This window comes from Sus scrofa, chromosome X (genome assembly GCF_054392235.1).
Source record: "Sus scrofa isolate SSC_HxYL_T2T_F1_AM1 chromosome X, Sscrofa_HxYL_maternal_Yorkshire_Landrace_v2.0, whole genome shotgun sequence".
Taxonomy (NCBI): Eukaryota; Metazoa; Chordata; class Mammalia; order Artiodactyla; family Suidae; genus Sus; species Sus scrofa.
In genome coordinates this window covers 19,361,247-19,384,409 of record NC_139401.1, presented here as the reverse complement: position 1 = coordinate 19,384,409, position 23,163 = coordinate 19,361,247, and the positions used below count along the sequence as shown (strand labels likewise).

The window sequence follows — 23,163 nt, the reverse complement described above, 5'->3', positions numbered from 1 at the left end:
CTCTGCCAGCACCTGCGTGAGTCCCCCAGCGGCGTGCACTCCGAGGCCCCTCGACCTTGTTGGTCTGTGAAACCTTTGGTTTCCATTTAGGGATTTTCTGTGTGGGAGATACTGATGGTAAAATGCTATTTGGATTAAGGCCACAGGCTGACCAGGACTTAGCAGCCAATTTGAGCCTTGGGCTGTCTGGTTTTCTTGTTTGCGGCTTCCATTTGGCCAGCGAGGATTCCAGTTTTGCTTTCCATTTTGCGTGTGAGTGTTTCATTCAACTCAATAGGACCCGGAGAGCGTTTCTCTGGTTCCATCTGATAATCGCCTAGGAAAGATTTTGACAAACTGGTCAACCAATAGTTATGACCCATGACTAAAAAAACTTATTCCAGTTGTTATTTATAAACCAGTACGTTTTGTATTGTGATATCTGATTCATAATTAAGCTTAGAAAATGAAACTATGAGATCTCTGGTTGTATCTGTCTGTGTGCTTATGTGTGTGTTATTTTTGTCTTTACCTTGGCATGGTACTATCAAAATGAATTTGTGAACTCTACTTAATTGGCTTTAAAAAAAAATCAAGTGCTTACATAAATTCTCAAAAATATAGAAAGTAAACTGGCCAGAATCAGTTTTAGGTTCACGTGATCTGGTAAATATCCAACATTAAATTAATACCTGGTACTGAAGGTGGCTTAAGGAGATGGTTTGATTTTTTTTTTTTTTGGTCTTTTTTTTTTAAGGCTGCACCCACAGCAATGGAGGTTCCCGGGCTAGGGGGTCTAATCGGAGCTGTAGCCACCAGCCTACGCCAGAGCCACAGCAATACAGGATCCGTGACGCGTCTGCAACCTACACCACAGCTCATGGCAACAACAGATCCTTAACCCACTGAGCAAGGCCAGGGATTGAACCCGCAACTTCATGGTTCCTAGTCCAATTCGTTTCCGCTGCACCATGACGGGAACTCCATGTTATGCCTAGGTTTATTAGAGATCAAATAAGACCTTACACCTGTTGCAGATTTGTCAGCAAGAAAAATAACTTGGTGTGAGGAAATGTTTATAAGTGAATTAAATACAAGTAAGATAAGAACTTTTGGACAAACTATTTTTTTTGTCTTTTTAGGGCTGCACCTACGGCATATGGAGGTTCCCAGGCGAGGGGTTGAATTGGAGCCGTAGCCGTTGGCCTACGCCACAGCCACAGCAATGCCAGATCTGAGCCACGTCTGCGACCTACACCACAATTCACGGCAACACCGGATCCTTAACCCACTGAGTGAGGCCAGGGATCAAACCCATGTCCTCATGGATACTATCTGGTTCTTAACCCACTGAGCCACAATGGGAACTCCTAGACAAACGTTTTATATATTCAGAATGTCTCCTTAAGAATAATCTTTCTGGGAGTTCCCGTTGTGGCACAGCAGAAACGAATCTGACTAGGAACCATGAGGTGGAGGGTTTGGTCCCTGGCCTCGCTCAGTGGGTTAAGGGTCCGGCGTTGCCATGAACTGTGGCGTAGGTCGCAGATGCACCTTGGATCTGGTGTTGCTGTGGCTGTGGTGTAGGCCAGCAACTATAGCTCTGATTGGACCCCTGGCCTGGGAACCTCCATATGCCATGGGTGTGGCCCTAAAAAAAGAAAAAAAAAAGAATAATCTTTCTGGAGTTCCTATTGTGGCACAGCAGAAACAAATCTGACTAGTAACCATGAGGTTGTGTGTTCGATTCCTGGCCTCGCTCGGTGGGTTGGGGATCCAGCATTGCTGTGAATTGTGGTGTAGTCGCAGACTCAGCTTGGATCCTGCATTGCTGTGGTGTAGGCTGGCAGCTGCAGCTCCGATTCAACCCCTAGCCTGGGAACCTCCATATGCCGCAGGTGCAGCCCAAAAAAAAAAGCAAAAATCATCATCATCATCATCTCTCCAGGGAGTTCACACTGAGGCGCAGCTGGTTACAACATCCATGAGGATGCAGGTTTGATCCCTGGCATCACTCAGTGGGTTAAGGATCTGACATTGCCATGAGGTGTGGTTGTAGGTGGCTCAGATCTGGCATTGCTGTGGCCATGGCGGGTAGGCTGGCATGTGCAGCTCCAGTTCAACCCCCTAGCCTGGGAACTTACATATGCTGCAGGTGCAGCCCTAAAAAGCAAAGGATGAAAAAGAATAATCTCTCCAGATACTTGGCCACTTGAAATGTAGAGTGATGCTAAGTTAAATGACGGAAGTTTGTTGAACTGCTGGGTCATTCCCAAATAAAGTAAGATAGACATCAATTACGAGACAGAGAAACCAATGTATTTAGGGCTCTTGAGGAATATGTTTGGTGCTACCCTAAGATCTTCACTGTAAGAAAGCACATGTGGAGTTCCCATTGTGGTGCAGCGGAAACGAATCCGACTGGGAACCATGAGGTTGCGGGTTTGATCCCTGGCCTCGCTCAGTGGGTTAAGGGTCCGGCGTTGCCATGAACTGTGGCGTAGGTCGCAGATGCACCTTGGATCTGGTGTTGCTGTGGCTGTGGTGTAGGCCAGCAACTATAGCTCTGATTGGACCCCTGGCCTGGGAACCTCCATATGCCATGGGTGTGGCCCTAAAAAAAGAAAAAAAAAAGAATAATCTTTCTGGAGTTCCTATTGTGGCACAGCAGAAACAAATCTGACTAGTAACCATGAGGTTGTGTGTTCGATTCCTGGCCTCGCTCGGTGGGTTGGGGATCCAGCATTGCTGTGAATTGTGGTGTAGTCGCAGACTCAGCTTGGATCCTGCATTGCTGTGGTGTAGGCTGGCAGCTGCAGCTCCGATTCAACCCCTAGCCTGGGAACCTCCATATGCCGCAGGTGCAGCCCAAAAAAAAAAGCAAAAATCATCATCATCATCATCTCTCCAGGGAGTTCACACTGAGGCGCAGCTGGTTACAACATCCATGAGGATGCAGGTTTGATCCCTGGCATCACTCAGTGGGTTAAGGATCTGACATTGCCATGAGGTGTGGTTGTAGGTGGCTCAGATCTGGCATTGCTGTGGCCATGGCGGGTAGGCTGGCATGTGCAGCTCCAGTTCAACCCCCTAGCCTGGGAACTTACATATGCTGCAGGTGCAGCCCTAAAAAGCAAAGGATGAAAAAGAATAATCTCTCCAGATACTTGGCCACTTGAAATGTAGAGTGATGCTAAGTTAAATGACGGAAGTTTGTTGAACTGCTGGGTCATTCCCAAATAAAGTAAGATAGACATCAATTACGAGACAGAGAAACCAATGTATTTAGGGCTCTTGAGGAATATGTTTGGTGCTACCCTAAGATCTTCACTGTAAGAAAGCACATGTGGAGTTCCCATTGTGGTGCAGCGGAAACGAATCCGACTGGGAACCATGAGGTTGCGGGTTTGATCCCTGGCCTCGCTCAGTGGGTTAAGGATCCGGCCTTGCCAAGAGCTGTGGTGTAGGTTGCAGACGCGGCTCGAATCCCGAGTTGCTGTGGCTGTGGTGTAGGCTGGCAGCTACAACTCCAATTCAACCCCTGGCCTGGGAACCTCCATGTGCCACCAGCGTGGCCCTAAAAAGGCAGAAAAGACAAAAAAAAAAAAAACAAATAAACAAATAAAAAGCGCGTGTTTTTAGAAATTACTGGTATTTGTGTTTACCAGTCCTGAGTACTGGTGTAGAAGACAGTCCACGGTTGCTTAAGGAAAGTAGGATGTTTTAAACAGAAGGCATGAGAAATGGCAATGCATTTTCTTAAAGGAAAAGAGGTGATTGCTTCTGAATGGAGAGGAAAATAGGGGACAAAATACTATGGATACAGAAAGTTGTAAAAGGTTTGGGAAAAGGGAAACTTAGTTGGGTAAATGGATTTTCTAAGGAGTGGAGTGGGGCAAGACTTGGGTTTGGTTTCTTGCTGTTAAGAGAACAAAGATTCTTGAAATGCTACTTTTGATAACAGGTTTTGTGAAGTTCTTTGCCTTTAAGTGATCGCTATTTGCTTTTGAAATATTTTGTCATCTTGGTTAAGTAAATAGGTATTATTGGACAGATTGTAAAGGTTCATTTGACCTCCAGAGGACTTTGGGATGCTCCAGGGGAACCTTGAGGCATCTCAGAGCAATACTAAATTAACCAGGATTGTGTGGTGTGTTAAATTACGAAGAAAGAATTGTCAAATGAGTAATAAGCCTTCTCCGGTTATACCGTATTGATGTATTATTAATGCAGACATTCTAAAAATTATATGGAGTTCTTACAAATCCAGTATGTCCTGAAAATGTTACCATGTCATAATGCTGGCTATTGTAACCAAGTTTCTTTACCAATTACATTGTTTTTATTTTCAGTGAAATAATTTTTATTAGAGTTGGTTTATAATGTTCTGTCAATTTCTGCTGTACAGCAAAGTGACCCAGTCACACACACATATAAATACATTCTTTTTCTCGTATTATCTTCTATCATGTTCTATCACAAGTGATTGGATATAGTTCCCTGTGCTATACAGCAGGATCTCATTACCTATCCATTCTAAATATAATAGTTGGCATCCGCTAACCCCAAACTCCCAGTCCATCCCACTCCCCACCTGCCTCTGGCAACCACAAGTCTGCTCTGTTTTTCCATGATGTTTCGGTTTTGTAGATAGGTTCATTTGTGCCATATTTATATTCCATGTATAAGTGACATCATAGGGTATTTGTCTTTCTCTTTCTGACCTAATTCACTTAGTGTGAGAGTCTCTAGTTTCATCCATGTTACTGCAAATGGCATGGTTTTGTTCTTTTTTATGGCTGAGTACTATTCCATTGTGTATATGTACCACATCTTCTTAATCCATTCATCTGTCGATGGACATTTAGGTTGTTTCCATGTCTTGGCTATTGTGAGTAGTGCTGCAGTGAACGTGGGGGTGCATGTATCTTTTTCAATGACAGTTTTGTCTGGATATATGCCCAGGAGTGGGATTGCTGGGTCATATGGTAGTTCTATGTTTAGTTTTCTGAGGTACCTCCATACTGTTCTCCATTGTGGTTGTACCAATTTACATTCCCACCAACAGTGCAGGAGGGTTCCCTCTTCTCCACACCCTCTCCAGCATTTGTTTTTTGTGGACGTATTAATGATGGCCGTTCTGACTGATGTGAGGTGGTTCCTCGTCGTAGTGTTTTGTTTTGTTGCTTTTTAGGGCTGTACCTGCAGCATATAGAAGTTCCCAGGCCAGGGGTTGAATAGGAACTGCAGCTGCTGGCCTACAGCACAGCCACAGCAATGCGGGGTCAAATCTGCATCTACAACCTACACCCCAGCTCATGGTAACACCAGATCCCCAACCTACTGATCAAAGCCGGAGATCGAACCCGCATCCTCATGGATACTAGTCAGATTCATTTCCGCTGTGCCACAATGGGAACTCCCTTGTCTGCCTATTTTTCAGTTGAGTTGTTTGCTTTTTTTTACTGTTGAGTTCTATGAGTTGTTTGTGTATTTTGCAGATTAAGCCTTGTTGGTTGCATCATTTGCAATTATTTTCTCCCATTCCATAGTTTGTCTTTTTGTTTTTGTTTTATGGTTTCCTTTGCTATGCAAAAGCATGTCAGTTTAATGAAATCCCATTGGTTTATTTTTGGTTTTATTTCTATTGCTTCAGGAAACTGACCTAAGAAAACATTTGTACGGTTGATATCCGAGAATGTTTTGCCTATGTTCTCTTCTAGGAGTTTTATGGTATCTTATCTTATGTTTAAGTCTTAAAGCCATTTCGAGTTTATTTTTGTGTATGGTGTGTGTGAGGGTGTGTTCTAGTTTCATTGATTTACATGCAGCTGTCCAGTTTTCCCAGCACCACTTACTGAAAAGACTGTCTTTTTCCCATTTTATATTCTTGCCTCCTTTGTCAAAAATTAATTGACCCTAGGTGTCTGGGTTTATTTCTGGGTTTGCTTGTCTGTTGCATGGGTCTGTATGTCTGTTTTTGAACGAGCACTATACTGTCTTGATTGCTGTAGCTCTGTCATATTGTCCAAAGTCTGGGAGAGTGATGCCTCCTGCTTGGTTTTTTTTTCCTCAAGGATTGTGTTGACAATTCTGGGTCTTTTATGGTTCCATACAAAGTTTTGAATTGTTTGTTCTGGTTCTGTCAAAGATGTCATGGGTAATTTAATAGGGATTGCATTAAATCTTTAGGTTGTTTGGGGTAGTATGGCCATTTGAGCAATATTAGTTCTTTACCGATTACATTGTAATCAGACGTTTAACGGGTGCCCTTTTAAGTCTTTGTGTCTTTTTTTTTTTTATGGCCACACCCCCAGCATATGGAAGTTGCCAGGCCAGGGACTGAATCTGAGCTGTGGCTATGACTGACAGCACAGCTGTGGCATTGCCAGGCCAGGAATGAACCCATGTGACCTTGCCAGACCGAGGATAGAACCCAAGTCACTGTAGTCAGATTCTTAACCTCCTGCGCCACAGCAGGAACTCCTTTTGTGCCATTGATAGACAGCTATTATTTACTCTGGTGCTTTTGCAAAAAAAGTGCTTTATGGAGTTCCCGTCGTGGCGCAGTGGTTAAGGAATCCGACTAGGAACCATGAGGTCACGGGTTCGGTCCCTGCCCCTGCTCAGTGGGTTAACGATCCGGCGTTGCCGTGAGCTGTGGTGTAGGTTGCAGACGCGGCTCGGATCCCGCGTTGCTGTGGCTCTGGTGTAGGCCAGTGGCTACAGCTCCAGTTCAACCCCTAGCCTGGGAACCTCCATATGCCGCGGAAGCGGCCCAAGAGATAGCAACAACAACAACAAAAGACAAAAAAAAAAAAAGTGCTTTATCCTCAGGAATGTTCACAAGTACCCATTTCTGATAAATTTCAGACAATACCACTGAACTAGGTAAAAAAAAAAAAAAAAAAAAAAAAAGATGAAGTCCTAATGAAGAACTTGATGGCTTCATAAAGCAGATAACAAAAAGAATTAGTGATTATATGGTTATCATGTTTATACTTTGCCTTGTCTGGAATATTACTGGTTTTGATCTGTGTTTTCCAGACATAGGGAAGCTCTTCCCCTCAAACTCCTTATGACTTAGAGCGGTTGGACAAATTAGACCTCTGTGAGTCAAATTAAAATATTATTCTTTTCTCTCTGCTTGGTCCCTCCAGAAATTGGACTCTTGGGGTTCGAGCACTGTTACCAGGTGAATAGGAAAGATTTCTGCCGGCATGTGCAGTAATCTTCGTTTTTTTCTTTTTCAGCTGCATCTGCAGCATATGGAAGTTCCTAGGCCAGGGATCGAATCCAAGCCACAGCTGCACCTTACGTCACAGCTGCAGCAACACCAGATTCTTAACCCACTGTGTCGGGCCAGGGATCAAACCTGTGTCACCACAGAGACAACACCTGATCTTTAACCCACTGTGCCACAGTGAGAATTCTAGGAAGTTTGATTAACTGGGGGACCTCTAGAAAAGAGAAATCTACCAAGGCAAAAATCTGATGGCAGGCCTTGGCATGCCTTTTCCGGCCTTGAGAGGCCTTTCAGGAATTTAGTCTGAGATTCCTGAGGAATTACACCAATCATTGTGGAGAAGCCTATATAGTCAGTGACTAAACTTACTCCCTTTTTTGGTTTTAGGGCCACATCTGTGGCCTGTGTAAGTTCCTGGGCTAGGAGTCGAATCAGAGCTGCAGCTGGGCCTACACCACAGCCACAGCAACACAGGATCCAAGCCATGTCTGCTGTGGTGTAGGCCAGTGGCTACAGCTCCAATTTGACCTGGGAACCTCCATATGCCGCGGATGCGGCCCTAAAAAGACAAAAGACAAAAAAAAGAAAAAGAAGAAGTTAAAAAACCTCCTGGAGTTCCCATCGTGGCTCAGCGGAAGCAAATCTGACTGGTATCCACGAGGACGCAGGTTCGATCCATGGCCTCGCTTAGTGGGTTAAGGATCTGTCATTGCCGTGAGCTGTGGTGTAGGTCACAGACCAGGCTCATATCTGGCATTGCTGTGGCTCTGGCGTAGGCCAGTGGCTACAGCTCTGATTCGACCCCTAGCCTGGGAACCTCCATATGCCGTGGATGTGGCCCTAAAAAGACCAAAAAATAAAAAATTTTTAAAAAAAGGAAGTTAAAGCCTACTTAGGTAAAATTGCTGCTGAAACTCGGCCTCTGTCCACAGGTGCCAAACAGAAATGCGAGGACAGAGTTTTGGGTGAAGGAGAATAAAATAGCTTTATTGCTCTGCCAGGCAAAGGAGGTCCCAGCAGGCTGATGCCCTAAAGACGTTGCCCTCCTTTGGGAGCGAATAGAAGGTAGTTTTGTTGCAGGAAGGGGAACCCCTTCCAGGGCCTGAGCATGGGCGCTTGTCTGACGCTCAGAAATGAATTGTCCGAGGAGACACACGCACGGACAAAGCAAGAGACTTTATTGGGAAGGGGCGCCCAGGCCAGGCAGCAGGTGAGGGAACCCGGGAGAACTCCCTGCCCTGGAGCTTGCAGTCTCCAGTTTTATGGGAATGCAGTTGGTTTCTGTTGTCTGTGGCCACTGGTCTTGCTCAACCGTACTCAGGGTCCTTCTTGGCAGCGTGCACACCTCTCAGCCAAAAGGATTCCAGCACCAAGAATTCTGGGAGGTTGGTCATCTCCTCCCTCCTATTGCCCCCCCCCCCAATCCTCCAGCTTAGTCCTCAGAACAGCACAGGGTCCTTATCAGGGCCTCCTGCTGTGAGATGCATGCAAGCAGCTATTATCTTGGCTGGCCAAGGTGGGTAGTTTCAGTTAGTGGTCCCTTAAGTTTTAAAGTTTTGGAGTGGAGGAGTTCGCATTGTGGCTCAGTGGTTAACGAATCCAACTAGGAACCATGAGGTGGCGGGTTCGATCCCTGGCCTCGCTCAGTGGGTTAAGGATCTGGCATTGCCATGAGCTGTGGTGTAGGTCGCAGATGTGGCTCGGATCCCGCGTTGCTGTGGCTCTGGTGTAGGCCCATGGCAACAGCTCCGATTGGACCCCTAGCTTGGGAACCTCCGTACGCCACAGGTTCAGCCATAGAAAAGACAAAAAATAAAGTTTTGGAGTGGAAAATAGGTCCGCAGATAAGGATCAGGGTAGATGGAAACTTGTCTTCTTCTTTAAAGTTGGTGTTTAATGGCCCCGGGATTGGGTTTGGTGGTCCGGGAAGAATGCTTCATCGGGTAAGTAACATGTTCCATTTGGTGGGGGGGTTTAGTTCTGCAGAACTCAAAGATCTTGTTATTTATATTCCTTGAGGAGGAACCAGGACCCTGCCCTTGTCTGCACTATTGTGTGTCTCTCTCTCTCTCTCTTTTTTTTTTTTTTTTTTTTTTTTTTGTCTTTTTAGGGCCACACCGTAAAAAGCTCCCAGACTGTGGGTTGAATTGGAACTGTAGCTGCTGGCCTACACCACAGCCACAGAAACACAAGATCCAAGCTGAGTCTGTGACCTACACCACAGCTCACGGCAATGCCAGATCCTTAACCCACTGAGCAAGGCCAGGGATCGAACCCACATCCTCATGGATACTAGTCTGGCTCATTACTGCTGAGCCACAATGGGAACTCCCCACAATTGTTGCTTGACTGCTCCTCCCTGGTCTCTGTACCCCTCCCTTCCCTGATAAGCACCTGCCTGAACCTGCCCCTTTTCAACACAGGGAAGGTCATGGAGGCTGAATGAGTCCTATTTCCTAAAAGAAGACAGAGACTTGTGCCCAGAAACCCTACAGGGTCCTGCTGGGTTTCAAAATTACACGACTGGCTACAAGTCTCCCCACAGTGCCAGTTTCAAACTGGGTTTCAGGCTTGTTCTCCTGTATTCCTCAGGGGATGAGATCTGTTTTGTCTCTTGAAGTTCCAGTTGTCACACCTCCCACTTCTAACTGGGTGTATGGCACCAAAATGGCCAAGGAATTCAGATCTTAATCATCTAAGACTCAAATCTAGGACTTGTCATTTCTAATTCGGTGTCCATTCCCTACATTGAGGCAGGACTCCCCCCCCCACCCCCCCATTTCAGCAGGAAGTAGCCAGAGCAGTTGTCACCCCCTCCTCGTTCCCTAGAAGACTTGGGGAAAGATAAAACAGAAGTGGAGATTCAAAAAAAAGGAGTTCCTGTCATGGCACAGTGGAAACAAATCCGACCAAAAACCATGAGGTTGTGAGTTCCATCCCTGGCCTAGCTCAGTGGGTTAGGGATCCGGAGTTGCCGTGAGCTGTGGTATATTTTGCAGACTCAGCTCGGATCCCGAGTTGCTGTGGCTGTGGTGTAGACCGGCAGCTGTAGTGTTGATGGAACCCCTAGCCTGGGAATCTCCATATGCCGCAGGTGTGGCCCTAAAAAGCCAAAAAACAAAGAAAAAGAAAAAGAAAGAAAGAAACAAACAAACAAACAATAGTGCAGCCTGGGGAGCAGGGTCCTGGTTTCCCCTCAAGGGATACGCATAACAGTATCTTCGAGCTCTTCCACAGAACTAAACCCCCACCGAATGGAAGATGTTAACTACTTGATGAAGTATTCTTTTTTTTTTTAATGATTTTTTTCCATTATGGCTGGTTTACAGTGTTCTGTCAATTTTCTCCTGTAGAGCAAGGTGACCCAGTCACACATACATATATACGTTTTTTTTCTCACATCATCCTGCTCCATCGCAAGTGACAAGACATAGTTCCCAGTGCTACACAGCAGGATCCCATTGCGTATCCATTCCAAAGGCTGTAGTTTGCATCTAGTAACCCCAAATTCCCAGTCCATCCCACTCTCTCCCCCTCCCTCTTGGCAACCACAAGTCTCTTCTCCATGTCCATGAGTTTCTTTTCTGTGGAAAGGTTCATTTGTGCCGTATATTCGATTCCAGATTTAAGTGATATCATATGGTATTGGTCTTTCTCTTTCTGACTGACTTCATTCAGGATGAGAGTCTCTAGTTCCATCCATGTTGCTGCAAATGGCATTATGTCATTCTTTTTTATGGCTGAGTAGTATTCCATTGTATATATATACCCCATCTTTTTAATCCAGTCATCTGTTGATGGACATTTATGTTGTTTCCATGATGATGAGCTATTCTTCATTCCAGGACCACCAGACCCAGTCCTGGGGCCACTCAGTAGCAGCTCTGTAGAAGAGTGAAAGCTCGCATCTCCTCTGATGCTCATTTGTGTTCCTCTTCCCAGTCCCAAACTGTGAAAGTGCCTCCTCTTCTCTCCCAGAGGGGGCGCAGTCTTTAAGGCATTAGCCTGCTGTGGCCTCCTTTGCCTAGCAAAGCAGTAAAAGCTGTTTTGTTCTCCCTCCCCTGCCCAAAAACCTTCCCAGCCAGAGGTGACAGCAAGGGCAGCCTGTATGCTGAGGCCCACAGGAGACCGATGGTTTATGCTGGGCACGCTCCCTTGCGAAGGGACATGCCTGCTTGCGACTCCAAGGGAAACTAATGCCAAGTGTGTCCCAGGTCAGGTCTATGGCTTCTGGTTCTGTGGACACTTAGAAAAGTTGAAGAACAGCCGTAACCTTCAGAGGCCAGTACCAGCACTGGCCTTCCATGGAGCACTTCTGTTCGCCCCAAAGCTCAGAAGGAAGAGAGGAGGGTCACAAAAGGCCGAGTGACCACTGCTAATAGATGACGAGGTCGCAGTACCTGGCCACAGCCTGATGGAACAGAATTCCAGAGGCCTTTCTTTCTGCTTCTCCACCACGCGTGATGGCTTCCCAGGCCTGCCTGCCCTGCAGCCCCCAAACCTACGTCTTTAGGTTCAGCCTCTTCTGCAGGAAGATCTCAGAGGAAGGGGCTCAGGGCTCTGCCAGGAGCTGAGTGCTACCTGCTCAGTGGGCTCCAAGGGCCCTGTATTGTGATTGCCTTGCAGCACTCCCAGCCCAGTTCTGCAGAAGGTTCTCTGCGCTTCTCCCTCCCCCAGCACTGTCCGGTAGCGATGAAGCCAAGACCTCAAGTCAATGCGTGTCTCCTGGCACCTGTAATCCCAACAAGACCCTGAACTCCAGGGCCGGTAGACGACAGTGAGTGACCTCCCAGCCTTTGCATGTCTGTCCAGGACAGAGCTACCGGGCTGGCAAACATTTTCCCCCAGTTTCCGTCTCAGGAGTGAATACCAGCTGGTGATGGAAAAGCCACCAGAGCAGCCTGGCTGGCTGCTCTCTGACTTGCTGCCAACTTCCTACGATACTCAGGACACCTGTCTGAAGCTTGTGACTTCAGTTGGCCCACCGGGCACGAGCGGCTCCCCTGCCCTCTTCCCTCCTCTGTCTAGTCAGCTGATGAGCTATACAGATTATTTGAAAATAGCGGCATATGGAGATTCCCAGGCTAGGGGTCTAATTGGAGCTGAAGCTGCCGGCCTCCACCACTGCCACAGCAATGCCAGATCCGAGCCGCATTGCAGCCTACACCACAGCTCATGGCAATGCCAGATCCTTAACTCACTGAGCGAGGCCAGGGATCAAACCCGCAACCTCATGGTTCCTAGTCAGATTCATTTCTGGTGTGCCACAACGGGAACTCCTAAAGTCCATTTTTATTGCAAACTGCAAACCCATTATCAAGTAATTAATGTCCTCTGACTTCTCTTTGCAAAGATGGTAGAAATTATTTCTGGAGAGTTCCCATTGCGGCTCAGTGGTAATGAACCCAACTAGTATCCATGAGGATGCAAGTTTGATCCCTGGCTTCACTCAGTGGGTTAAGGATCTGGCGTTGCTATGGCTGTGGTTTAGGCTGGCAGCTGCAGCTCTGATTTGACCCCTAGCCTGGGAACTTCACATGCCTCAGATGTGGCCCTAAAAAGCAAAAGAACAAAATATTATTTCTGGCATCTCTAGAATCCTTTAGAAAATTTCAAAAAACTTCTGATCAGTGTGTGAAACAAAGGGAACTGTCTTTCCTGCAAAAGGGCTCTTATGGGTTGAATTGTCGCCCCCCAAAAAGATATGTCAAAGTTCCAACCCCCACTACCTCAGAATGAGCCCTTTTTGGAAATAGGGTCTTTGCAGAGATCATCAAATTTGGGGGATCAACCATACTGGCCCTAATCCACTATGGCCAGTAGCCTTATAGAAAGGGGAAACTTAAGGCTTCTCCTGTGGTGCAGCAGGTTAAGGATCCGGCCTTGTCACTGTAGCAGCTTGGGTCACTGCTGTGGCGTGGGTTTGATCCCTGGCCCGGGAACTTCCACACACTGAGAGTGTGGCCAAAAAAGGAGGGGAGGTGGCTCGGCCATAAACACTAGAGAGGATGATGTGGAGAGACAGAGGGAGACGCCCTGTGAAGGCAGAGGGTGGAGCGATGCTTCTGCAAGCTAAGGAAGGCCAAAGCTAGGAAGAGGCGGGGGAGGGTTCCCTGACCCGGTTCAGACGAAGTGTGGTCCTGTCAGCAGCTTGACTTTGGTCTTCAAGCCTCCAAAACCATGAGAGAACACATTTCCATTGTGTGTGTTTTTGTTGAGGGCCATACCCACGGCATATGGAAGTTCCCAGGCCAGGGGTCGAATCCTATCCGCCAGATCCTTAACCCACTGCACCACAGAGGGAACTCCACGTCCATTATTTTCAGCCAGCCGCTTCGTGGTACTTTGTGTGGCAGCCCTAGCAAACAAATACAGGGACCTTCAGAGTGGCAGCGGAACGGCCTTAAAACTAACACGGTGCCCACATTGGCTCTTTGCTTTCCAAGAGCAAGGGGAGAAGCTACCCCCTTCCTCTTTGGGTTCTTGTCCTGAGATTTTTGTCTCTGGCCTCCCCTGGTGCTCGTATGTCCCCACCCCTCAGCTGAGGGGCGACACCTGGAATGTGCCTTGCGTTTCAGATCTTGGGAGTTGCAGTCTGTTCAGTCTATAGTGTTCACATCCCACACTCGTTTTTTAAAAACACCGTGTTAATTGTGGTCAGAACACCCCAAGACATCTCGCTTGGTAACGGGATCGTTGACTCAGGCCCAGTGCTGGACAGCAGATCGCTGGAAGGTATTCTTATTTGACTGAAACTTGTGCCCAGGGAACAGTAGTGCCCCATGTCCGCCTCCCCTCAATCCCAAACTCTCCAACTGTCCACCGTGCCCGTGAAGAGCAACGTGTCAGAAGCCGTGGCTGTGGCCCTGGTCCAGGGACTTCCGGCTGTGAAGTTGGAAGCTTGCGGTTCGCTCTTGCCGGCACCCCAATCTCATCGAGGGGGCAAGAGAGGCCCCCCGGCGTCGCCCAGGAGCTGGGAATGGGGTGGATCTGGAGGACGGAACGGCTTCTACTCCTGGCTTGGGCGGGCTTAGAAAAGACGGGGAGAAGACTGCAGCCTTTGAAGATGAAGAGAGAGCCACCCCCCATGGGAACAGCTAGACCCAGGAGGCCATCATGCAGGATGGATGAGCAGGACTTGTGGAAGCAGTTCCGTGTCACACTGAGCTGTGACAACTCGGCCCTGGCTCCAGCTCCAGCTCCCTGGCATGGTGGCAAGGACAGGGAGCCCGTAGCGGGACAGCGATGAGCTGGCCAGCAGTGGGAGCTGAAGCAGAGATTGTGGCTGGAGCCCGAACAGGAAAGGGCAGTGCCCCCTCCCTCAGCTGCTTGTACCCCATGCAGATGAGGCTGTGGGTCCCGAGTTACCAGCCTCCAGGTTGGGTGTGTGTTTTACAGCTCGAGGTTGGAGATTGGAGCTGTGAATGCATAGAGAGCGAGAGGAGTAGGGGTGTCTTTTGGGGACCCCGTGCATCAGGGAACAGGCCACAGGTGCCTTTGAGCACCCTCTGAGCTCTTGCTGCAGCAGGCTGTCATCCAAGATGCATCTCAGTCACCTGCTGCTGCCTAACAAACCACCCGCGAACTTTAGAGGCGTAAAATCAGCACCTTTGAGTTCTGACAATTCTGTAGGCTGACGGTTAGCTCTGCTGCTGCTGTCGCCTGGGCTCACTTGCTTGATGGCTTGGCTAGGCCATGATGCTCTCGGAGGGCCTCTTGCATGTGGCCCTGCATCCCGAGCATCCTCCCTGTCTGGTGGCCTCAGCTCCACGAGGACTAGGGCACAAGCCCAGAGACCTCTTCAAACCTAAGCTCTGAAGCCACCCCCTAGCCAACAGCACTCCCCCCACAGGCCACCGGGCAAAGCATAGTCCCCGGAGGCCAGTGGGGCCTGGACCCCGACGCGCGTCATGAGGCCGTCGTGGGACACCTTCGCCAGCCCTCCCAGGAGGCAGATGCAAGAGCTTTGCATTGCGGGCGTGTGCGCTGGGCTTGCCCAAGGCCTCGCTGTCCCATTGGTTACCTCTCCCTTCAATGCAGGTGGGGATGTTTAAGATTCACCCTGAGATTCCGGAAACCCTTTCCGCTGAAGCCAGAGCTTTCATTGTATCCTGTTTTGAGCCTGACCCCCGCAAACGCGTCACCGCCGCTGGCCTGCTCCAGGAGGGTTTCTTAAAGCAGGTGAACAAGGGCAAGAAGATCCGAATGGCTTTCAAGCCGGCAGGTGAGGCCTCCCTGGCCAGCTGGGGCCATCGCTCAGGCCCAGGCTTGTCTGTTGCTCAGAGCCAGCTGCCCGCGGGGTGCCCGTTTTTGTGAAGAGGGACAGGGCTTGGTGCAGTAGATGGGGCGTCGTCAAAACCTAGCAAGTAAATGTCTCTCGATTTGCTGACAGAGACACATGGAGCCCCACTGGCGACAGCAGTGTGTCCTCACTCACCGCCTTGTCTGTTAAAGTCTTGCCTTCAGGATTGGGCCCAGGAGGGAGGTGAGGGTTTTGTGGCTGGGGTTTTGTGTCTCCCCCATGGGCAGAGCCTGGCACTTGATGTTTGGAGCCTGGCCCGTCACCCTGTGCCGCTCCCGACCTCAATTAAAGGGTGTCTGTCCTGCAGCCACTCAAGTCAGCAACCCCTTCCAGGGCACTATGTCCTTCCTGGGCAGTGACGTAAGAGTGGCCCTGGTGTCCCTGGGGTTGGAAGCGGAAGCCAGGACAGAGCGGCGCAGCATCTTGGTCCCAGACAGTGATTGACTCCCCGCCAGCTGCTTAGAAATGCAGGGTCTTGGGCCCATCCTGGACCCACTGAAGCAGAACCTGCATCTACCTAGGACCCCTGGGTGATCCCTTGCATCCCCCAGCTAAAGCAGTACAGCCTCAGGCCCCTGGGTGGGTCACCTGGCCCGAGGGGCTGCTCGGGACTCAGCCTTCCCCTCTGGTTCTGCTCCCCTGCACAGAGGGTCCCCGGGGCACCGTGCTGGCCCTGCCCCCGTCGGGGGAGCCGGTGGGCAGCAGCAGCAGCGAGCACGGCTCCATCTCCCCGGACTCTGACGCCCAGCCGGATACGTTCTTCGAGAAGGCTCGGCCATCCAAGCACCGGCTCAGCCAACTGCTCAGGTATAGGCACCCAGCCCCTTGGGGACAGAGGACCTCCCAGGTTTAAGCCAGATGGCCGACGGCCTTGAAGGGCTTTTGATTCCTTTCTGCACCATCAGTAGGGGTGGGTGGGTGGGTGGGTGGGCGGGCGGGTGACAGCAGTGCAGGAGAGGAGGGCAGTGCTAACTGTCCCCTTCCCGCTCCTCTTGCCCTCTGCCCCCCTTCCCCCTCCTCCCTTCCCCTTCCCTGCGGCCCCTCCCCCTCCCCTGTCGCTCCTCAACCTCTCCCTCTCATCCCCCTCCTTCCCCCTTCCTCCCTCCCCTCTCTCCTGCAATCCCAACACTGATAGGGCGGGGGAGGGGGGTGGAAATAGGAAAAACCCTGAGGGATTGTCGCCTGCGTTTGTCTGCAGTGTTCCAGATGAGAGCTCGGCCTCGGAGGACCGGAGCGCAGCCTCATCCCCGGAGGACAGGGACCCGGGCCTCTTCCTGCTGCGCAAGGACAGCGAGCGCCGTGCCATCCTCTACAAGATCCTCTGGGAAGAACAGAACCAGGTGGCTTCCAACCTGCAGGAGTGCGTGGCCCAGGTACAGCTGGGCATGGGGGCCAGGACCCCCACCCGGGGCCAGGTCCCACAACAGGTCCAAATGGGACGGGTGTTCTTGCCACCCTGGGACATTTGCACAGTTGAAATAATCACCACAAGTGTTTCCCAACATCCTTCCCTCTTCCAACAAAACAAAAGAAAATACGAAGAAAAAAAAAAAAAAAAAAAACTCCACTGAAACCGGAATTTGCGGAACACTGCGGTGAAAGCAGGCATTGATGGGGCAGTGCTGCCTCCTGGTGGAAAACAAACTGGGTGGCCGCCGAAAGCCCAGGGGGTCCCCACCTTGGTCCTGCTCTCACATTATCTGCCCCCCACCACCCCCACCCCTGTTTTGAGCCCTGGAGCCACGTTAGTCCCCAGCTGCAGGAGTTGCCCTCAGAAGCTGGGAGAACAGGCACTTGAGCAAATACTTTGAGTTTTATCACATTTTGGATGGGGAAAGGTCCTTTTAGCGAGAGGCCACACTGCCTCACTATGAACTGTGCCTTCTGACAAGGCCTGTTGGCTGGGGGGTGGGGGGCGTGTTTACAAGGGGTGAAACAGGATGGCAGACCCTTCCTTGAGGGGCTTAGTTTGGGGGGGAGGATGCAGAGAGGAGAGGGGGCCACATAGTCCACTAACAGGAAAGATATGGAGGGAATTCCAGGACCAGAGATCGCTGCTCACTTTGGGGAATGCCCGACTCCATTAGCAAAAGGATGGTGGCGGAGTTCCCGTCGTGGCGCAGTGGTTAACGAATCCGACTAGGAACCATGAGGTTGCGGGTTTGATCCCTGGCCTCGCTCAGTGGGTTAAGGATCCAGTGTTGCTGTGAGCTGTGGTGTAGGTTGCAGATGCGGCTCGGATCCCGCGTTGCTGTGGCTCTGGCGTAGGCTGGCAGCTACAGCTCCGATTAGACCCCTAGCCTGGGAACCTCCATATGCCGCGGGAGCGGCCCTAGAAAAGGCAAAAAGACAAAAAAAAAAAAAAAAAAAAGGATGGTGGACACTCTGGTTAGTTTCCCGCAGTACTTCTTGGATTTTTTCCATCCCTCTCTCAGATTTACTCAATGACTATTTTGGGGGGCGGGGGGGGCTTGGGGATCAGAGTTCGGAAGAGCTGCATCTCTCCGTCGGCCACATCAAGCAAATAATTGGGATCCTGAGGGACTTCATCCGTTCCCCGGAGCACAGGGTGATGGCATCCACGATATCAAAGCTCAAGGTGGACCTGGACTTTGACAGCTCATCCATCCATCAGATTCACCTGGTACTGTTTGGATTTCAGGATGCTGTAAGTGCTCCATATGGCCCTAGAGAACATGCCAGAAGGTAGGAAACCCATCGAAGTGGCTCATAGCCAAGACCATGGAGTTCAATTATCATCTCTTCCCATAATCCCCATCTCTTCTCAGCTATTTACCCCGGAATCCTGAGTTTCAGCAGTTTTCTTTCTACACACCGAATATGCATGTACAAGTGATGGCCAATTGCATTTGGCCACAAAGAACAGGAGTGTAGGATTTGGGAACAGGTAGCATCTGCCAGCTGAGGAGGTGTGGGGTTTGCCCAAACAGATGTGAGTTGCTCCAGGTCCCAGACCATGTCTGGCTGAGCTTTGTGTCTCAGGCCCTAAGACAGCCTGAGGTTTCATAGGTGCTTGATAAATGTTCGTTGAATAAACAACCAAGAAGTCCATGTGGTAGCTCCGATCACTGTCCCTGTGCCCCAGACCCAAGTGTGGCTTGGTGTCAGCTTAGAGGAAGACTCAGCCCAGAAGAAACAAAAGTCGGATAGAAACCCCAGGCAGTGTGGTTAACACTTTATCTCAGAGTAGAAGCAAATTCAAATTAGTAAGAACGCCTACTTCTGAAAAGTACAACGGACCAGAAATCTGGATTTTTGTGATTTGTAGGTAAATAAAATCTTGAGGAACCACTTAATTAGGCCCCACTGGATGTTTGCGATGGACAATATCATCCGACGAGCGGTGCAGGCTGCAGTCACCATCCTCATCCCAGGTAAGGGCCCTCTTTTTGGTCAAGGTCAACTTCAGGCCACGGTGGCTATTAGCAAAGATCGAACATGTCCTCTGCAGTCACCACCTGTTGCTTTCTCTGTCCCGTCTCGGCTATGTAGGTCCCTGCAATTAAGTACATGCTGTCGCAGACCCCTTGGGGCCAAGATTCTGTCATTCTAGGAACAAGTCCAGGTGCTGTGTTGACCTGGCCCCAGGCTTAACTGAAGACTTAAACTCGATCTAAAAGGATCCTTGAAGCCGAAGGCCCAGGTCCTGCAGTGCATCCTCCTGGGTGCTCAGGAACGCCTCCTAGTTGGTTGATGATTTTGTGGCTCCATCTCCTCTCAGAATCATCGTGTGGCAGTGCTACTGGTTAGATGGTACCGGAATTCGGGTTCTTGTTCACGGAGATCAAAGAATGAACTCCGCAAACACACAGGCAGCAAGCAAGCAAAGTTTTTATTGTAGAAAAGCAAATAGCTCCCAGCGTTACTGGGAGGGGGGAGAAGAGCCCCCCTTTCTCTGTTGTCCTATAGAGGTTTTTATCTCTTAAGGGTGGGGAGAGGCACCAAAGTGGGGTTCAAAGAGATGTGGTTTTCTCCCATTGGCCCTATTCAGTTACCCATATCAGTCCTTGTCCAATAAGATCCTAGGGGTGGAAATGTCCCCTAAGTCTCAGAGTTTCTTTGTCCTTTTCTTTGCTTAGATTAAGCTACCCCTCCTCTCATTCCTTTTCTATCCGTTGAGGAGTGGGCTAGAGATTCGCATTTCCTACAGTAAACAAAGCCAGTGGGGAATGGGCATTTCCTATAATAAAACAAGGCCTGAGGAGGTTGTTACTCCCGGGAGCCCTTAAGCCACAAAGCTTCAATATCCATATCAAAGGAATGAATCGGAGCCCAAGCTCCCACACTACCTGAGTTAATATTCTATCTCAGTAGCTACAGAAACCTTTGGCTTTTGTAGGCCCTGTTTTCGAAACATTCCCGCAGCTTAACAAGCCAAGCTGAGCCTCCTCCAGCGCTGCCTCCCCTGTAGAAGGGCGGCTCTGTGGCAGTCTGTTGACACTGCCACTCCCTCTCTTTACTTGGCTCCCTCCCTGTCACCTGCTGCTGCTCACCTGAGTGCACTCTGCCCCGGCTCAGCTTCTGGGAGTGGTTAGACCCCAGGACTTCATTACTCCTCACTCCAAGCAGGGAACCATAGTAAAACCATAGGCCTGGTTGGAAGCCGGTTTGTACCTTTTAAAAACCGCCCTTGGCTAACTTAACTCAACACCGGTAAGCCTGTTTGCTCCATGGTAAGCAGGTAGGAACCATCCTTCCACTGCAGAGCGAAATGGTCTCCTCTCCATTTATAGAGTTAGCAGCCCCGGATGGAGCACTGCATTGGCCAGGCCAGCCCCTGAACACCCTCGTTTGCTGGCCTCGTTCCTAAGCTACAGCAAGCTCTGGCTTTGTGGAACCCTAGTCCTATTCTTCTGTGACGTTGAAACTGACAGCACTAAGGGCCTGAACCTAGCCACAACACAGATTCGGACTTGAACCCACATGCCAGTCTAGAGCTATATTGGGACTTAAACCAATGGGTGGTGGCTGTGTGTGTTTTTTGGTCTCCTGTCTTTTTAGGGCCGCACCCACAGCATATGGAAATTCCCAGGCTAGAGGTCGAATTGGAGCTGTAGCTGCTGGCTTACGCCACAGCCACAGCAACAGCAAGACAGGATCAGAGCCGCATCTTCGACCTACACCATAGGTCACGGCAGCGCCGAACCCTTAGGCCAGGGATCGAACCCGCACTCTTATGGTTCCTAGTCGGATTCGTTTCTGCTGCGCCACGACAGGAACTCCTAAACCCACAGATTTAAATTAGAATCACTCACCCAGGGTCTGGACTCACTGAGGTTCAGGTTCTTCCTGCCTCTGCGCACAAGGAATTCAGCGAGACAAAGTGATAAGCAAGAAATAGATTTATTAAGACAGGACGGCTTGTGAGGGTCCGGTGGGCTACAGTGTTCTCATCCAAGGGGGGTGGGGGTCAGAAAAGACTGCCTCTTCCTCTTGGAGCAGTAGCTCCTCCTTAGTATCCTGTAAGGTGTGTATTCAATTCAGCTGCAGGGCGGTCCTCAAACTCCTGCCCAGGGTCTGAATCTGAATGCAGGTCTCATCCCACCCCCCACCCAATAACCCGAGGCAATTCTCACACCCCCACTAGTCAAGCAAGCCTGCCTTGTTCTGATGGCTTTTTTGAGCCATTTCTTAACTTACCGTGATCTCCCCAAATCCCTAAAGTTTCCCTCTTTATCTTTGGTCCCTTACTGGCCTTCCATAACTCCCTGTGCCTACTCCATCCCTATCAATTTCGCAGAGCTCCAAGCCCACTTTGAGCCTGCCTCGGAGAGCGAAGGGGTGTTTAAGGACACGGATGAAGTAGAAGAGGACTATCCCCCAGCAGACCCGCAAGGAAGCCAAGCGCCTGCAGCATATGGATGGAGCAGGCCTGCCTCAGTGGTTGCCCAGGAGGCCGAACCCCAGCAGCTCTACCAGCAGCACCTGAGCCTCCAGCTGAGCCAGCTCAGGCAGGAGACCAACAGGTGGGTGGGCTGGGACAATGACCAGGACCGGCTCTAGTGCCCAAGCACAGGCCATACTAAAGGCAGCAGCATTTAGCACTTTTCTGTCTCTTCACCAAGACGAGGCCGCTGACTGTGTGTGGGTCCAGTGGGACACCTGTGGCCTGTCCCTGCCAAAGTAGCTGAGTCGGGGATGTGTATCCCCAAGGAAGTTTTTGCCCTCTCCTCTTTGCATCTCCCCCTTGTCATGTCCTGATCCCGAGGTGGACATGTATGGACTGCCTTCCCAAAAGGGGACCCTGGCACTGCCATGAGGCTCCCTCAAGAGAGCTGGCACATAGTGGGTGTTCAGAAACTACTTGTTAAATGAATAAAATAATTGCCATTTGCTCTGGGGAACCACAGTCACTGGGCTTATAACATATATAACCCACAGCTAATAGCAAACGAGTTGGTACTGGTTCCCAAATGCCTCGCTGCCTCCGTCCCTTGAGAATGTTAATATTTAACGAGGGACATCAGTGTCAGGTATACCCATTTTGGAAGAAGAGTTAGATATCCCTAGGGGTGGACTTGAGTATGTGGCTCCTACGGACACGCCCGCCTTTGTAGCACAGCCATGCCTTGGCTGCTGCTGGGCAGAGCAGGAAGGCACCTGCTGAGGGTAACAGGTCCTCCCCTGAGTGTACGGGGACCACCGTCGGGGGGAGCATTTAGCACAGTCCGGGGTGTCTGCAGTAGTGCCCCTCCTACCTGCCGAGGTGCATGCAGCACCATTCCTGCCAGCCCCCCCCCCCCCCCGCCCATGTTCCAACAGCAGCAGGGTTTCTGTCGCCTTGATTGTCTATAAGAGCCTGAGCACTGGTTTCAGAGCCTTGGTCAGACGTAGGGGAACAAGTTGAAACGATGTGGCTGAGTTCCTGAGTGCTGGCCTTTGCTTTCAAGGGGAGGAAACACCAGGAAGGTGCCCATGTCCAGGCTGAAACTAGACTGACAGCATTGTGCCATTTTTTTTTTCTTTTTTTAAACCTGTTTGTTCAACAAGTGTTCAAGTTGAATTGAGTAGTTAGGCGGTCTCTGAATGACAACTTTTTTTAAACCAGACTTTTGGAACACCTAGTTCAAAAAGAGAGAGAGTACCAGAATCTTCTACGGCAAACCCTAGAACAGAAAACTCAAGAACTGTATCACCTCCAGTTACAATTCAAATCTAATGGTGAGTGAGTTTTCCGCTTGCTCTGACTTGTGTATGTGTGCTAAGTCAAAATCTGGCTCGTATTCCAGTCAGCCCTGACAAAGCCGAGGTTCTTCTCCGTCACATCGAGTACTCCAGTAGATTCTGGAATACTGATCAGTAATTAAAAGAAACTATTGGGGGAGTTCCTGTGTCGTGGCTCAGCAGTAATGAACCCAGCTAGTATCCATGACGACACAGGTTCAATCCCTGGCCTAGCTCAGTGGGCTAAGGATCCGGCATTGCCGTGGCTGTGGTGTAGGCCAGCAGCTGCAGCTCCGACTCAACCCCTAGCTTGGGAACTTCCTTTATGCGGCGGGTGCAGCCCTGAAAAGCAAAAAAAAAAAATCCTTTACCTGTGATACTTTTAATCTCTGGAAAGTGATTCCAACAACTGCGGAGTCTTGCGCAGTGTGGATCAGAGCAGCCCAGCCAG

General features: G+C 49.9%; 1 protein-coding gene across 3 annotated transcripts in view; it reads left to right on the top strand.

Annotated features, from left to right (window-relative positions):
- Positions 1 to 23,163, top strand: part of MAP3K15 (mitogen-activated protein kinase kinase kinase 15) — a 153,657-nt gene that overhangs the window by 128,901 nt on the left and 1,593 nt on the right. For 2 of the 3 annotated variants that reach the window (XM_085008681.1, XM_085008682.1), the window contains exons 20-26: positions 15,266 to 15,449; positions 16,175 to 16,334; positions 16,726 to 16,900; positions 18,010 to 18,195; positions 18,817 to 18,922; positions 21,289 to 21,514; positions 22,597 to 22,841. In XM_085008681.1, coding sequence (XP_084864807.1) covers positions 15,266 to 15,449; positions 16,175 to 16,334; positions 16,726 to 16,900; positions 18,010 to 18,195; positions 18,817 to 18,922; positions 21,289 to 21,514; positions 22,597 to 22,717 — 1,158 coding nt within the window. In that variant the 3' untranslated portion in view covers positions 22,718 to 22,841. Of the gene's footprint in view, positions 1 to 15,265; positions 15,450 to 16,174; positions 16,335 to 16,725; positions 16,901 to 18,009; positions 18,196 to 18,816; positions 18,923 to 21,288; positions 21,515 to 22,596; positions 22,842 to 23,163 lie in introns of those variants that run through there. The other variant, XM_021080807.2, reaches the window with a different exon arrangement.